Source organism: Thamnophis sirtalis, unplaced genomic scaffold, assembly GCF_051295495.1.
Source record: "Thamnophis sirtalis isolate CommonGarterSnake01/CBP01778 unplaced genomic scaffold, rThaSir2_p1.2 scaffold_8, whole genome shotgun sequence".
NCBI lineage: Eukaryota > Metazoa > Chordata > Lepidosauria > Squamata > Natricidae > Thamnophis > Thamnophis sirtalis.
In genome coordinates this window covers 34,813,430-34,830,764 of record NW_028261388.1, presented here as the reverse complement: position 1 = coordinate 34,830,764, position 17,335 = coordinate 34,813,430, and the positions used below count along the sequence as shown (strand labels likewise).

The 17,335-nt window shown below is 34.9% G+C and overlaps 1 protein-coding gene across 1 annotated transcript in view; it reads left to right on the top strand.

The window, feature by feature from the left end:
* The window catches only part of MYH15 (myosin heavy chain 15), an 85,163-nt gene that overhangs the window by 10,314 nt on the left and 57,514 nt on the right, over positions 1-17,335 (top strand). The window contains exons 8-16 of the mRNA XM_087721433.1: positions 470-562; positions 5,223-5,286; positions 5,381-5,479; positions 7,603-7,706; positions 8,592-8,730; positions 12,465-12,583; positions 13,656-13,805; positions 14,586-14,756; positions 15,346-15,525. Of these exons, the coding sequence (XP_087577559.1) occupies positions 470-562; positions 5,223-5,286; positions 5,381-5,479; positions 7,603-7,706; positions 8,592-8,730; positions 12,465-12,583; positions 13,656-13,805; positions 14,586-14,756; positions 15,346-15,525 (1,119 nt within the window). The remainder of the gene's footprint in view (positions 1-469; positions 563-5,222; positions 5,287-5,380; positions 5,480-7,602; positions 7,707-8,591; positions 8,731-12,464; positions 12,584-13,655; positions 13,806-14,585; positions 14,757-15,345; positions 15,526-17,335) is intronic.

Here is a 17,335-nt window from a genome sequence, read left to right as displayed (position 1 = left end):
TTTGAAATTAGACAGGTGGCAAAAAATTCTAATAAGTAAATAAATACAAAGTAAAATCTTAATTGCAGGGAAGGATGGAATTATTCTGTAATGCTAAACCAATATAATTTAGGACATCTGACCAAATACTTCAGTTTCTTCATTATAGAATAAACTGGCTGACCTTGGGACAGTTATTTCACTCTGTCCAAAAACTTTGTGAATATGAAATGGGAGAAAGATCTCCTATGTCAACTTGCTTGAGCTTCCAGAATAAAGGAATTTAAATTGGAAGGATTAGCAATTGTCCATGTGAAAGATATTCTGCAGTTCTGTCCATATCTTAACCCTGATTTAACTATTCTATCTGAATATCTGAACTTTCGTATATTCTTTGCATAGTGTTGCATTCTCTGGTTTATCAAGGTGAAGTCAGAAATTGGGTATATGGTTACATTCTAAAGGTACTTAAATTTTTTTGCATTGTAAGGGAACCCTGGAAGATCAAATCATCCAAGCCAACCCAGCTTTGGAAGCTTTTGGGAATGCCAAAACTCTGAGAAATGACAACTCTTCACGTTTTGTAAGTAGCATTTCTAACTGTGGAACATTACCATCTTGTATTATGTTCATAAAATAAAAGCAGAAATTGAATTACATTATAATCAGTTTTTAATAGTACTGTATTCTTTGATTAAGTTATTGGATGGTTTTTTACAAGTAATGTCAACAGCTGTTCTGCTGTTACTTATTGGAACATTTTGGCACAGAAATTGTACCGTCTTGGGATTTTAGCAACAACTTGGCAAGCTAAAGCATAAGCAAACAGGACTTGATTTATTCAGGTTTTCCTGCTATAAAAATGGCAGAAAAAAAGGTGTTTAGAAATGGTCCAGAGGGAATTCAAGTCAAGAATTTTATACATTAACTTTTCTAGTCCCGTCAAATCCAGCCAATGATTTTTTTTTCTTTTTATGACCCTATAATCCCTTTTATCAGGATGGAGTTGAAGCAAATGAATGGAGTGAGCGTTTACTGGCCAGATTCCCTCCCTGATGCCTACACAGAGTTTGCAGCAGATATTTTCTCTTTGATAGAGAAACATCTGTTGCTACCTAGGATTGAACTCTCTGCCTCCTAAGTGCGAGGCGAGCGTTTTCACCTCTAGGCCACTGCACCACTCAAATCTAGCCAGTGATAATTGTCCTAAATCAGAATACAGTACTAAAAGTTTCTGGTTCCTGCATAGGGAACCATTTCCTTTGGAAATATTTTTCTCTTTCTGTGCTCTATCTTTCCTCTTACCATTGCCAATACTGTTATGTGCTTGGAGGATATACTGTTTAATCAGAAACATACCCTAGTACCACAGAGTTTAAATATATGGAGTTGGCTCTCCCACAAATTCTATGCTTTATGGTCTTAGCAAACTCTGTCCAATTGATTTTCCTCCCCAGATGTTAATTTGTTAGACACCATTGAATGTGATACTATCTATATCCTTAATCACTATTGCCTGTATAGTTATAAAATACTGTCACATTAGAAAAGAACAGAACAGAAAAACAGAGTTGGAAGAGATCTTGGAGGTCTTCAAGTCCAACCCCATGCTTAGGCAGGAAATCCTATACCTTTTCAGACAAATGCTTGTCCAATCTCTTCATAAAAACTTTCACTCTTGGACCATTCACAACTTCTGGAGGCAAGTTGTTCCACTGATTAATTGTTCTAACTGTTGGGAAATGTCTCCTTAGTTCAAAGTTGCTTCTCTCTTTGATTAGTTTCTATCCATTGCTTCTTGTTCTGTCCTCAAGTGCTTTGGTAAATAGGTTGACTCCCACATGTTTGTGGCAAACCCCATAGATATTGAAACACTGCTATCATGTCACTCCTAGTCCTTTTGATTAAACTAGACATACCCAATTCTAGAAACCGTTCTTTATTTGTTTTAGCCTGCAGTCCACTAATTATCTTGGTTTATCATTATTAAAAGTGTAAGAGGGAAATATTTGATAATGCCATTTGCCCTCTTGGAATTAAATATATTAGACCATTTACACATTCCTGGCATAAATGTTTACTCTTTTTTTGCGAAGTTCCTAAATATACATAAACTGCTTACACGCGTACATTTTATACTTGTCTGAGAAGTGTGAAGGTAGTCCAAAGGAAACTTCTTCAAACAGATACCTTCCATTTGTGTTTGGACAACAATTTTAGAATTGGTTAACCTTGACCAAACTGGCTAGGGAACCTGAAGAATACAAGGTAGTTTTATGAACTTGTGGATAGAGAGGGATACTAGCCATATTTCACTGCCTTCCTCTAACATGTATTCACTGCCAACTGAATACACTTCTTATATCAACTAATGGTCCAAATTTTACATTAGTTTGGATGCTTATTAAATGAAAAGTTCTTTTTCCACTGAAATACTTGGCCCTTTGGATTATTTTCTACTAAAATCATTATTATTTACTGGAAAGGAAAAGGGACTTCCACATGTATTGCAAGTATCTTCCTGTTAATAGCGAGTAATATGAATTTTGATACTATTCTAACACAGGAAAAGCTATAAATTATAAAGTCATCAGATTTGGATTGCAAAAGCTTTATCGCCTTTTGAATCTTTGTAGTCCATATCAAGTATCGATACTAAATTAGAAAGATGGACAATATGCGAAAAATAGGAATACAGGTAGCTTTTCTAGATCAAGTAGCAGTAGCAGTGGGATATAACTTGCTGCCCAGCATACCTTTGGTGCAGTATTTATACAGTATTCTGGATTGCAAAAGCAGCAGGACCATCTAAAGTTTATAAATAAATAAATAAACAAATATGGTGTGTTTTTTTTACTGACTAGGTGATAACCCAGTATTGTCCAGGTATTTATTTATAAAGGAAAAATGTCCGGACTAAACATAATTTCTAATGTTGGATTTTCCCCCTCACCAAAGGAAGCCCCCTTGTGGAGTAGTGTGAAGTTCTTAGTATGGCAACTCCACTGCGTTGTACAATAGAAGCCATTGTACGGCAGTACAGTAGAAGCCATTTGAAGGCACAACAGACTGATTATAACAGAACACATACACCAAGAGACATTAGAGGCGCCTTACCCCCATATTATTTGTTTCGAGAGAGGAAGTCATCTGTGTACCAAGTTTGGTTGAAATTGCTCAAGGCCTTCCAGAATTATGCTGGAACATACACATACACAGCCACTTTTATATATATAGATAAAGCAAGTATAGCACAAGTATATAGCTTTGTAAGTGCTATGTAATATTCACTAAAGGATTCAGCAAATGTAATCTGATCACACTAAAACCAAACAGCATACTGTATTTGTTCTAATAATGGCTGCAAAGTTGCAGAAACCACACTAGACCCCAAATTCACACATTTTTTATAAAGGCTGATGTTCCAGACACTTGAAAAGTATCTATGCTGTTGTAAACTGATAATATATTTTAAGTCTCTGTTTGCATATATTGCATATAAAATGTGTGTCTTTCTAGGAGGAGGAGTTAGAATTAAAATGTGTATATTTTTGCACAGAGATCTAACTATCACATGTTCTTCAGCAGTCCAAAACAAGCAGGTTCCATGTCTATCAGTCATAGATTATTCATCTATCAAACTGTTTTAGAAAGTCTACTGACTTAGAATAGTTCCAAACCAGTGCTTCTCAGCACTTCAGGGAATGGCCATAGACTTGATGGTTGTCAGAGTTTTATTTTGAAAAAAAAAATATGTATTTTTTTTCTACAGTTGAGCTTGACTCCCAGTTACCTCCATGCATATTTGGTTCTCTTGACAACAATATGTCAAATATATTCTAGCTGCTCTATTCTTTTGAATTTTTTTAAAAAAATCACTAATCTAGCTAATCCCGATAGCAATGTACCTTGCTTTTTTTTGTATGTGAAGTTTTTCTATATTTAATGATAGTTCGGGACATGGAATGATATTTTTGCTATTTTCTGTTGATCAATTGCAGGGAAGGAGGTTGCACAGTCATTGGAACATTGCATGGGTTTCATGTTGAACAAAATCTCAAGCTAAAATAAGATAATCGTGGATATGTTTCAGACTATTTTACAATGTCTCTTGAAAAACATGCATATATTTTATCTAAAGATAAAAAGGGAACCATATTCAATGACTGTGGGAAGATATAATAGGACATAATAATATTGAGCGTCCTGCTGATGTTTCTCAGCAGAGGATATTCAATACCATATTGCTTCTGAGACTGGTGATTATAGTCATCATGATCAGCAAATGCTAAAATACAAATAGGAAAAATTATTTTAGATTAATATAAATACATTATGAAGTTCTAGACTTTTTCCATAACTGTTGACAATTGATTTTATAATTGGGTTTCACACTTCACAACTCAAGGTGATCAAAAGTAGCTCACTGAAAAGACTCATCAAACAAATCCCTTGTCAAAACAAAGCTAGACTATTTCACAGAGACCTAGTAGCAATAAATTCATGGCAGTGCTAAAAAAAATGACATAATCACAACAAGCATCTGTACAACCATAGAGCATTCAAAGCAGTTGCTCTCAGGCAGGGATTTATACAATGGAAAGTCTTATTTTCTACCCTAGGATAGGTAGTGCTGATTAGAGCTGATTGTGGTAATATTATTACTCAGAAGCAATTGCCTATTCCTGAATAGACCATTACTTTTAAGATGGTCTTCAGGCAATCAGGCAGTGGAAATAACAACGGTGGATTTAAAAGCTGTGTTTCTGTGTCAAAGTCAAAATTCTTGATTGTGATGTATCAGAAGCCCTGGAGATGGTTTTATCAAGATTTCTAAGTAGAGTTGGGAATATGCATGGAAAACTCTTTTTCTAACCATCATCACCATGACTTTCTTGAATGAAGATTCATCCTTCCATGGAGTCATGTTTCTTTAATTATGTATTGGGGAAACAATTTATCCCAGATCTTCTACCATTAAACTAGATTAATGAAACTTAACAATGAAACAAGACACTATTGAATATAAATTATATCTTATCACTTATTCTAAATAAACCATTGTGATTTATGCAATAAGCAATGATTTAAATAAACCATTGTGTAGCATAATGTTTGAATATTCCAAAGATTTATCATAACATCCAAACAGTGCAGATATCAAAGCAAGCTTATGGTAATTGGTGTACTACTATTGGTCCTATATATTGTCATTTTCAATGTTTTTAAATTTTATACAATAGGGTAAATTTATCAGAATCCATTTTGGGACTACAGGCAAGCTGTCATCTGCTGATATTGAAATCTGTAAGTAATATACTACTTGTTATAACTATAGGCTTTATATTTCACATAAAATTTTAGACCTATTTTTCATTTTAATTCTTCACTCTCCAACTAGATCTTTTAGAGAAATCCCGAGTTATTTTTCAACAACCAGGTGAAAGATGCTATCACATCTTCTATCAAATCTTGTCAGGAAAGAAAGCAGAGCTACAAGGTAATAAACAGCAAAACCATGCTTTGTTTGCATGAGTCAAAACTTTTCTAATGAAAAGTGAATGAATGAATAGAGGAACCGAGTAAGAAAAATATTAATATAAAATAACAGCCATTTCAATTAAATAATATCATTGCAATAAAAAGTAAACAGATAATCTGAAAAACTTTGAGTAGTTAAAATGATCATTTTCTCTCTCCAAAATGAAGAGCAATCAATAATCTATTGAAATAATACTAAAATTAATTTACAGTTATTGATTTTAAATGATTACTTTATCTCATTATTGGCCATATTAACCCACAGATTCTTAGTCTGCAGACTCTTACCTTATTCAGCACTTTAAAATAGCACATGATATGGAGCTCATGTTAGGTAACACTATATGTGTATAGAAGAGAAGAACTAAGTTTCTATGTCTAATTTGTATTTAGGGTAGAAGATTGCACACATGTATAACAGTGAAATCCTAGAATTACACTATTGGCCAAGGTAGACAGTACTGTCTACATGGATTCTAACAATATGAACATATATTCTTATGTATCTTAGTTCATGTCTTGTATAGGGATTCTGCATATAATTCTGGATGAATGGAAAACCAAACTATGATATTGATAATACTTCATATAATTTGAAAGATGATGTTCCATTTTTTTACTTACATCTGTATGTTTATGTGACTACATCTATTATTACACAAGCCCATTTTTGAATTTCAGTAGCTGGTCCTGTCTATCATGTAGTTTTATACCCTATTTATGCATAGGGATTTTGCATTTATTGGATTGCTAGTACTTCTTGTAATATGGGCAAAGCTTCCCTTTATACATGTCCTAAATTTCTGCTTGGCAAAAGCAGTAATAATCTCATTTTTGTTCTTGTCATCCAGGCTGAGTGGACCATCTGCTAAATCCTTAACCAGTTAGCCTTTACTATGGCCTAATTAAGGTAGATTAGAGGAACTGTTTCAAAGTGATTTTCAGCTAACAGGATTTGGATGGAAATATTCCACTGTGAAAATGTACCTTCCATGGTTAATTTATTCTTATGCTATACTTGCTGGCCATGATTGTTGTATGGATAAACTCCTGTCCACACAACAATTTTGCTATTACAATCAATTATTCACAGTCTGCATAGCTGTATATGTGGAATGGCAGAGAATTTACTAGAAGTAATAATTTTGTAGGAGATTCTAGTTGTTGACCACATTTTTTCATATATTAATAATTTTTTGAAACAATCCTTTTGTCCTTTGTCCTATTTTTTTTTTTTGGGGGGGGGGAGAGAGAAACAGGTGTGATATGTTTCTTGCCCTGATTTGGACATTTGAAATTGCATTGCTTTTCCCCATAACATCAAGACATTAGAATCAGCTGAAAACAATTTTGATGGACATTTGAAATATGAGAAGCTGTGTAAATGTCTTTGTTCTTTATTATTTGTAGCAGAATAAGGATCAGCAAGCACATCTGCCTATGCTGTTTGACTGAAAAGCTAAGCAGGGTGTAGGATATGAGTCTATTGATCATGTGGAGTTAATTGCATAAGTATAAGAATGCGTCATTAGATTGAACTATTCAGAGAGACTTGATTATCCAGGCAAATAAAATAAAACAATAAAGTAAAGTCAATTTATACTTTCAGAATGGCTTGGAATTCAATCTTTTTAATCTTGCTGAAAATGTGTTCATGTTATCACTATCACTATTATGTTAAATTAATCTCTTTCTGAAGGACTAGGAATGTCAATGAAAGTTCTGTATAGGAACCAGGTTAATATAAGCAAAGAAGTGGAATAAGCCATTTTATAGTGATTAAGTGTGGGTTTATATATTTTGCAACAAAGGTCTCTTTTGTTTCACTCTAATACTGTTGGACTGCATTGTTCTGTTCTTACGTGGAACAAATCCCATTGCATTGGTGGAACATATTCCTGTGTGGATATATGCAGGATTGCATAGTGATATAATTTTAAAATATAAATTGTACAGATTTGTGTAGATCTAATTTCCCAGCAACTTTGAATAAGCCTTGATGTATGAATTGCACTGTATTTTGACTCACAGGAGCCCAAATCTTCAGAGAATAAACAGTTTTTTTCTTTTCCTCATTTGCAGATATGTTATTGGTGTCAACAAACCCATATGACTATCACTTCTGTTCACAAGGTGTTGTTACTGTGGATAATTTAGATGATGGGGAAGAGCTGATGGCAACTGATGTAAGACTTGTTTTTTTTATTAAAGTACAAAAGGGCATAAGCTGTTCAGTGAGAACAACAGCAATTTCCTTATTTGAGTCAGTTCAAACCAATCCATATAAATTGTCTCACTGAACAGGATTGCTGAGCATAAATATGTAATGAATCCAAGATCAGTACATCAAAAGTCAGGGCAATTTTCAGTATGCAGAATGGTCTTAACAGTGAGTTACCCTTCCTGTATATTATTTCGGAACAGGACTCTACCAATAAACCAATGCTGTCTATTGACTTTCATAAATTGAGGTAAGAATGTAGTTCTGTTATATTAGGTCAACAGACTTCAAAGATCAGAATTTTGATTCTTATAGTGGTTAGCCAAAGCCAGCCAGTGTGTTTGCAAACAAGAGATGGAAATTTAGCAGTTTCCTGTCATTTCCTTGAAATGGGTATTTGGAGGCATGCTGCCCTCAGCATTGTGAAGATAATACTGAAACTATAGCCTTTGATAAACTTGTCCTACATACATTCATCCAACCTCATTTGAGAGCTATTTAAGTTATCAACAATAAAGTCTTTTAATAAATATATCCAAAATGTATTTATGGAGTCTGTTTTCCAATTTGAGCACTGTGCTCCCACTAGAATTTGCCTAATTGTCTTTTCCAAAGCATTTTGTTAAATGATGTGCTTCTTTTAAATACATTTTCCAAATCTGTTCCATCAGTATCAGGAAATAGAACATGAATAGGACTTTTCCAACAGTTTCAGCTTGAATTTTCAATACCAGAAGAAAGACAGTAACACCAGCAGTGCTCTAAGGCAACTTTGGAAAACAAAGCGGCATGTAGCTGAGGAGGCAAATAACAAAAGCATCTTTTTTTTTCTTTTTAAACATTTTAACAGCAAGCCATGGATATTTTGGGTTTTGTTGCGGATGAAAAATATGGTGCCTACAAACTCACTGGTGCAATTTTGCACTTTGGAGACATGAAATTTAAACAGAGACCCAGGGAAGAGCAGGCAGAAGCTGATGGCACAGAGAGTAAGTATTGTATTTTTTGTTTACCAACAGCGTTCCTTTTCTTGCTTTGTAATATTAGTGTTGGTTCCCCCCCTTTAATATTATTCACACATAGAAATCAAACTTTTTTGTGGGAATCTTATCTATAGATCAATATGCTGCCTTTGGGCACAATCAGAGCATATGATCCATGGGGGTAGATTGATGTATTATGCCAGAGAAAGAAAACAGCAGAGCTTTCAAAGACTGAAAGACATTAATTGCATAAAAAGTGGCCTGAATAATTTTCTCACTATTTGCTGAGCACTTAATAGAGATTGAACATTCTCACACTTAACTCCCCACCACTCCCAATTCAAAAGAGTCTAAGATTCCAATCATTCCTTAATTAGAGAAAAAGTAATAAGTAGATTTTTGAGTGTTGTTTTACCCATTATTTTGCAATGAGGACTCCAATACAATAGGCTCTTCTCCTGAGTAAGGCATATATGCTGTGAAGCCCTTGGATGACTTTCTTGTGCCATATATTGAAGCTGATTTTGAAAATTACTCATACAAAGTGTACATTCAAACCAGGCTGTTTTGCTTACAGTCATTTTTTACAAGGCATAATTACCCATGTAAAATATGCAGACTCTATGAAGACAATACACTATTCATACTGGGTAGGTAGTTTGTTCTATAATCACTTCAGAATCAGTTATTGCCCCCAATCAGTAGCTAATTCTTACATGATAATGTCTTCCAAACAATTCTCTAAATTATGATCTTATTGTGCCCATTCTCTACACTTTCAGAGTAATACCTGCAAAAAAAAACCTTGTATTCAATAGAATACACATTGAATTTCTGAGCGATCAGTTTCTCAGTGTCATGAAAGAACCTCTAGACATGCAAGTAATCAGATCATACTAATTAGTTACCTATGGTGAGAAGTCTAAAGATGCATGTGGTCCCCAAAAGCTCCAGTGTGGTCTTCAACATGACCTCTCCTATGTCAACTTTAATGTAACAGACGGAAGCTAATTAAATTAGGCCTGCATGATTCTTTGGATTAAATTTTGAAAAGTTACTGAGGGGGTGCAAATAGAGCAGCTGTCAGTGTCTAATTAAGAATCAACACCTTTAAAAAAATATCTCTCACTTTCTTTTTCTCTTGCTTTTGAACTGAAATGGACTCCTTGTGACTTTAGGGAAATCTGTCTATATATAACTAAAAACTCTCATTGTTGTCATCTTTAGCTTGGGAAAATGGTGCATCTTAGGGCAACAGTTTTTGAACCAAGATACGTCAAACAGGCTAAGTTACAGAATGTGTCCAAAATCTGGGGCCCATGATTTTCAAGAATCCACAGGTTTGGAGAGGTTGTGGCTGCTTCTGTGCTATTGGTTGTTGTGGTATTACCGCTGCGGTCACATGATCTTCATTGGCAACATTCCATAAGAGTTTCCCAGCAAGTTTTGCGATACCTCCCTCTTCGAACCCTCCCTTTGAACTGTTTGAACCCTATCTTTGCTTTCTTTTGCAATAATCATTTTACTTTTATATGCAGGCTTTTATATTTTATTGTTATATTTTGTTCTTTCTTTTCTCTTTTGCTGTCTCCAGATATTGCAATGTCTTCTACCCAGATTTTTTTTTGCCTTTCTTTTCAGCAACTGTTAAGTCTGGAGTGTTATGTAACTAGTGCTTGTCTGCCTGAATTCTAATGTCCCAGAGGATTTTAGCTTCTTAATTTTCTATTGCTTTGTTTTGTGATCCCACCAGTTCATGCTTGCAAGCTTATTATTACTATGGTTGATTGCAGTTTAGATTGGATTTGGCATCTTTATCCACTATTGAATTCTTCTGAGGACTTGGGATAGGTAGATGTTATTTGATGGTGTTAAATATATCATTGTAGGTTGTAAGTTGTTCCAAGTCAGCTGAATTTGCCATTTTAATTATTATTATTTCTTAGTCAAACCTACAGCTTTGATGTTTCCTAGTAGTATCCCATGCTATACTAACCAAATACAATTGTGTTTGGTTTTTAAATTTTTAAAAAATGCGACCCCCCCACCCACATGTGTGGTGGAGCTGACCTGGGCAATAGCTCATGTGCCCTCAGAGAGGGCTCCACTTGTCACCTGTGGCACGCATGCCATAGGTTCATCATCACAGTTATAGGGTATGGTAACTGAATCTTGAAAGCCTGCAAAAATCCCTTCTGCCCCTAAAAAGAATTGCTGTTGATGTTAGTTGCAAAGTCATGTCTGACCCATCGTGACCTCATGGACAACTCTCCTCCAGGCCTTCCAGTCCTATACCATCGTCTGGAGTCCATTCAAGCTCACGCCTACTGCTTCGGTGACTCCATCCAGCCACCTCATTCTCTGTCGTCCCCTTTTTCTTTTGCCCTCAATCTTTCCCAGCATTAGGCTCTTCTCCAGAGAGTCCTTCCTTCTCATTAAGTGGTCAAAGTATTTGAGTTTCATCTTCAGGATCTGGCCTTCTAAAGAGCAGTCAGGGTTGATCTCCTCTAGTACTGACCGGTTGATCACCTTGCAGTCCAAGGGACTCGCAGGAGTCTTCTCCAGCACCATAGTTCAAAGGTCTCAATTCTTTGGCCCTCAGCCTTTCTTATGGTCCAAATTTCACTGTTCCAATGTCCTATATGTCTTAAGATGTCCAGGCCAACACTAGCACAACATTGACTCTGTTCAGTATAAATAATAATGAGAACTTTTAAGAAAGTTTATCCATAATCACAAAGATGGGTGCCTTTTCACATAAATGTATGCACCTTTAAACACGGTTATATGCAGGAGTTCAGAAATTTGAACCTGAATAATTTTTTTCTCGAATTTCCACGAATGTCTCAATTAGAATAAAAATAAGCAGTTACAACATTGCTTTGCAGTAGATGGTTTTTCTTAACTATGGCTTACATTTGTATTTTTGTAAAATTAAATATTGTTCAATGTCTCATCTTTTGATATACCTGACAGTTGCAAATACTGCTTCAATACTTAAACTAAATATATTTCTATTCTCCAAAAGTGCTACTGTATATGAACTGCTTATTTATTTTCTTTTGTTTTATTATTATCCACCTTGCGTGTCATCTAGGTAGAAAGACACCATATTTTGAAATAATCATAATTATAAAGTTACAGTCTTTTTCTAGACAGCTAGAATTTCAGCTACTCTGCCATCAGTTCGTTTGGGGTTTTTTTTTTTTTTGCAAGAACTGTTGATCAGTCCTGTCTTCTTGGCCTCAGTATTATCATTCTTGGGTGACTGAGATTATACATTTTCTGAGCTGTAATGCTGACAAATCTGTGTTCTGCCAGGTGTCAAGATTTTTCTGTTGATGCAAATAAATGTCAACACATAACAATAACTAGACTTCCAAGTATTAGTACTGTATGCACGATAAACCTAAAGTAGCTTTAGGAAAAATATATGATGGAAATATTTTATTCTACTGCATGTTTAAACATTAAATGTAATTTTAGCTCACAGTGATCATCAGCTGAGCTAGTAGTTGTATTATGGCTAAATATCTGCTTGTATCATACACTTCACATTATTCCTCTTCTTTGGAATTCTGTTCTAGAATAACTTATAGAAAACAAACAAGCTATATTTGAAAAAATCAATCTAAACTTTTTTTAAAAAAATGTATCTTGCCTTTATTACTTTTACAAATAAGGCGGCAAACATACCCTTCCTTCTCCTATTTTACCCATTGAAATACTGTTTCTTTCAGGTGCTGACAAGGCTGCTTATCTAATTGGAGTGAATTCTTCTGATATGCTTAAGGGTTTGGTGCACCCAAGAGTGAAGGTTGGAAATGAGTATGTCACTAAAGGCCAAAGTGTAGAACAGGTGAGAAATCTTTAAAACCACATAATCCATCAAGACACCTCTGTCATATTCAGTTGATTCTTCTGTAAACAGGCATAGTATTACAAATATTTGTATTTTTATTCCTACTGCTACAATTTTCCAGTTTTTCCCATTCCACGACTATGGATTTTGAATGGTCTAGTCAGCACCTGAATATCATAGTGGATAATGATCACCAAACCAAGCCAAATTAACAAGATTTATTATAGAGTTTCAGGTTTCAATAAGGTTCATATTTGTCAAAATATCATAAGATTTTAAGCAAAACAATGTTTATCTCCATAACTGCAGTCCCTTAGTGTAAATTAGCCACAATGATTTTTTTTTTAAAAAAAAATATTTGATGGATACTTTGGTTCTATCTAAGTATCTTTCTGGGGAAGCTTAGAAATCTGCTGCTTACAGCTGCACACTAAACACTGTGTGGTAGAAATAAGACTGCAAATTTCTATCATTCTGAACACGAATACTGTACAGCACTCAAGCCTGCCTAACTCTAAAGAACAATAAACTATGGAACACATTTTAATGCAAATCTCAGTTCAGGAAAGAAATACATAGTTTGGGCACATGAAAGCAAAATTAGTTTGTGGCACTTCACACGTTATTTTTTCAAAGTGAGTCTGAAAAAAATATGTGGTTGTTTTAAGGCGCTTACTTATTAAAGTGAATGTGATTCTTAAATGCATTCAGACAGATATCCTTTTTCAGGCTCATAAAGCCTGGAATAGCAAAGATGTATGAAGCATCCTTGAATCATTTCAAAGCATTCACAGTCCTAGTAAACCAAGTCAATATTCCATATATATTGATGCCATGCCATACAGTTCAATTATTGACATTTTAATCATTTTACTGAGCAGTAGAAAAATGGGAGATTAACAAATATTGTATAGTTCTCAGAATGGGTCTGTTATGGCTTTTCCTCCTATGTTATCAGGGTATTCACTCAAAACTATTCAACAGCAGAAGCAATGAGTGTTAACTAATATGATAAAATTCATTACATTCTTCACTGTATACTCAGTCATTGTTTCTCATGTTTCCTTAGGTTACCTATTCTGTTGGAGCTTTAGCTAAGGCAGTATATGATCGAATGTTCAAGTGGCTTGTTACTCGCATAAATAAGACTTTGGACACTAAATTACCAAGACAATTCTTCATTGGAGTATTAGATATTGCTGGCTTTGAGATCTTTGATGTGAGTAATTGAAGCAAAAAATGTCCACAAAAGAGCATGTTAATTTAACATAGCAGACTTTATTCAAGTATTTTGTTTGGGAACTTTTATTGAAATAATTATTAGTGTCATATAGTCTACCCACTTATTAGGCAATAACTAGTCAGAAGATTTCTTTGTTAAAATAGTTTTCAGGAACCTTCAAAACCCTGTTTCACCACATGCCTTCCAGTTGTATTAGACTTAAACCCTCATAATATCCCGTGTGATTACTGAGTATTATGTTTAAAGTCCAACATTACTAGAAAGCATCAGATTGGTGAAGCTTGACTAGCACCTTGGAAAATTAGAAACACAACTAATATTAAAACCTTGATTGCTTCCTGGGATCACTGATCTAATGTAAAATTAATATTTATTTATTTAATTTATTTAATTTGTCAAACATCTATGAGATAATAGGTATAAGAATAAATGTGGACATGAACACAGGAAATGGGTACGAATAAATGGAGACAGTAGGACAGGGATGGTAGGCACACTGGTGTATACCATTATCACTACCACTATCACTACTATCATCTTTGTGAAACATGTCTGAATAAATAGCCTAGCAAACTTTGTTAATTAAACCAACGATTCTGTTTTTTTTAAAATGGCTACAATATTTATGCACATTAAAACAGATCATATATTTAAAGAAATTCAAGTTTTACCACAAGCCATACAGAAATTTTGTCTTAGTTACACTGTTTGATCCTAAACAATTTGTTTTCTCTCTGTGTGTGTGTCTTCCTGAAGTTTAATAGTTTTGAACAACTTTGCATTAATTTCACAAATGAAAAATTGCAACAGTTTTTCAATCATCACATGTTTGTCTTGGAGCAAGAAGAGTACAAAAAGGAAGGCATTGAGTGGGAGTTCATTGACTTTGGATTGGATCTACAGGCTTGCATTGATCTAATTGAAAAGGTACTAATAAATTCTTCTAAGTTCATGACTGTAAATTAATTTAAAAGGTTGAACTGGAGTTATACCTTTGACATCCCATTCCCCCCTAATAGTTGTAAGAAGTCTGCATAACCTTTGGGTTGGCAAGTTAAATGTACTTAAATGTGTTTACATTGTGGCCATCATGTTCTGATCTGATTACTAACAACAGGTAGTTTTATGGGTTGCAAAGCATATACCTCTGAGTATAAAAGTGCTTCAGTTTCTATCTATTCATTGAGACAAATATGTCAGCCCATCAAAGTATTTTGAAAGCAAAAACATCAATATTATGTCAGCAACTGGGATAAAATCTAACATCTTCACATGCTATGTCAACAAGTTTTATAACAGACGGAAAGAATAACAGATTAATGGTTATGAGAAAAAAAAACCCAAGTCTGTACCAGTAGCTGGCAATATACTTTGTATAGTTGGAAGAACAGACTCCTAAAGCAGTTCCCATTGATTGCGTTGGCTTAGTATTTTAGAACTGTGGTACAACTGGAAGGGACCAATCTGGGAAGGCTGTCATTGTTTATTTATTTTTCTATTTTTTTTTTGTTTACAGCCCATGGGCATCCTTTCTATTCTTGAAGAGGAATGCATGTTTCCAAAGGCTACTGATATGACCTTTAAAGCCAAACTTTATGACAACCACCTTGGCAAATCGCCCAATCTGCAGAAACCAAGGCCTGACAAAAGAAGGAAATATGAAGCACATTTTGAACTTCTGCACTATGCTGGAGTGGTAAGGTTTTCCTTCCTTCCTTCCTTCCTTCCTTCCTTCCTTCCTTCCTTCCTTCCTTCCTTCCTTCCTTCCTTCCTTCCTCCTTCCCTCCCTCCCTCCCTCCCTTTGCAGTTGGATACAGCATAGAAAGTTTCTCTTCTGTGGCATCACTTTTTGTAGATTTATATCCTAAGGGGAATTAAATGCCATGGAACAATGTAGCACAGTGGAATTGGAAGACGGGAAGAGTGGAAAAAATGTTTTTAGCAAAAAGAGAAGCTAGCATTTTGAAAAGGCTGGCATTTGAAGTGGAAATGTTTTGAATCTCCTTTTTGTACTAGAAATGTATATCTTAGAATTCAGCAAATAAGAATCAGGATACGACTTGTAGTACACTTTATGCTTGCTTCTTCTCACCTTTATATTGATAAAATTCATGCAATATAATGTATAATAAACACTTGGATAGGCAGGCCAGAAATATGCAACCTTGTGTGACAAAGCACACTTAACATTTTTGAGTAGGACTGGAGTTTGGTGTAGAATGTCAAGTTTTTTTTAAATAGGAGATTGACAGTTACAATGTTAATGGGTTGTTGAAGTTTTTTTTTTTAACCTCAAAGTGACATCACTGAGCTTTTATTTTTCAGCAAAAGTGTATGAAAAAGGCTCCAAGGACTGCAAAAAAGAGAGTCGTGCACACAAAAATACTGATTTATTAATATGTTAAACTAAAACCAGGCCAGCCACTTTGTGGTTTAGTATCTTCTATGCATCAGACCATTTTTTTTATTTTCATCTTCAAAAATATTAGGAAAAAAAAATCCTTTTAAAGAGGGTTAGTAGTCTAGTACAGAAGTATGCAGTATTTTGATCCAAAGTGGGCAAAACAGCTTTCATTCTGCCATTCACTCCTTAACTTTACCTGTTAGAAATAACTCCAACAGATGCTTCTACCATGCAGATGTTAGATTCAAGAAAATGCTTGATTAAGTCAGAATGATGTTATGAATGAAGTGAAGCATGCAGCAGCACTGCATTACTTTGGCCTCTCCATTTTCATTTGGAAAGAAAGAGATTGCCGATGTGGATCAAGAACTCACACATTGGAAGGTGGTGTTTATGGAGATACTCCCTGAATATTAAGGGCTCAATCACCAAAAAGTTACTGAAACTGAGGGGGGGGGGGAACAAACCAGGATGAAAGCTAATATTTGGTTAACCAAATAAAGTAAATCAGGTAAACTTAGTTAATGTGAAAAATGTCAAGCTGAAAATTAATATTTTATGGCAATTTGGGAAGATCTGAAGTCCACAGGCTCTACCATTTGGAGATACAAATAGCACAGCCCTCATTATGCTGAATTAAGTGTAACTTAGTGTAGAACATCTTTGTTATTAATTGAATGAGAGGAAATGAAAGGCTGGGAAGCCAGGCAGAAGAATGGCAAAATGAGTATTCTGGAGGTATGATGTGTTACTAAGTTCAATTATCCCAAACGTGCTTTTTCAAGAGGCAACTGGACTTTTTTGTTTTTGTTTTTGAAGATGTTTACCTTCTCAACCAAGAAGCTTCTTCAGCTCTGATGGGATGGTGGGAAATGGAAGGATTTCTACTCCTTGCAGACAGCTAGTTATTTGCATTCTTTTAGTGAGTCATTAAGGTCACTTGGAGGTTTTTCTGTGTCATTAGGGTCATCTGAGTGGTACAAATGAGTGTGGAGCCTTCTTGGAACTGTTGAAATGACTGTGTTGTAGTCTGGGGATAGATGATGTTGTAGCATCCCCCCTCTATTGATATAGGCTGTTCAATTTTGAGATAGATGGCCTC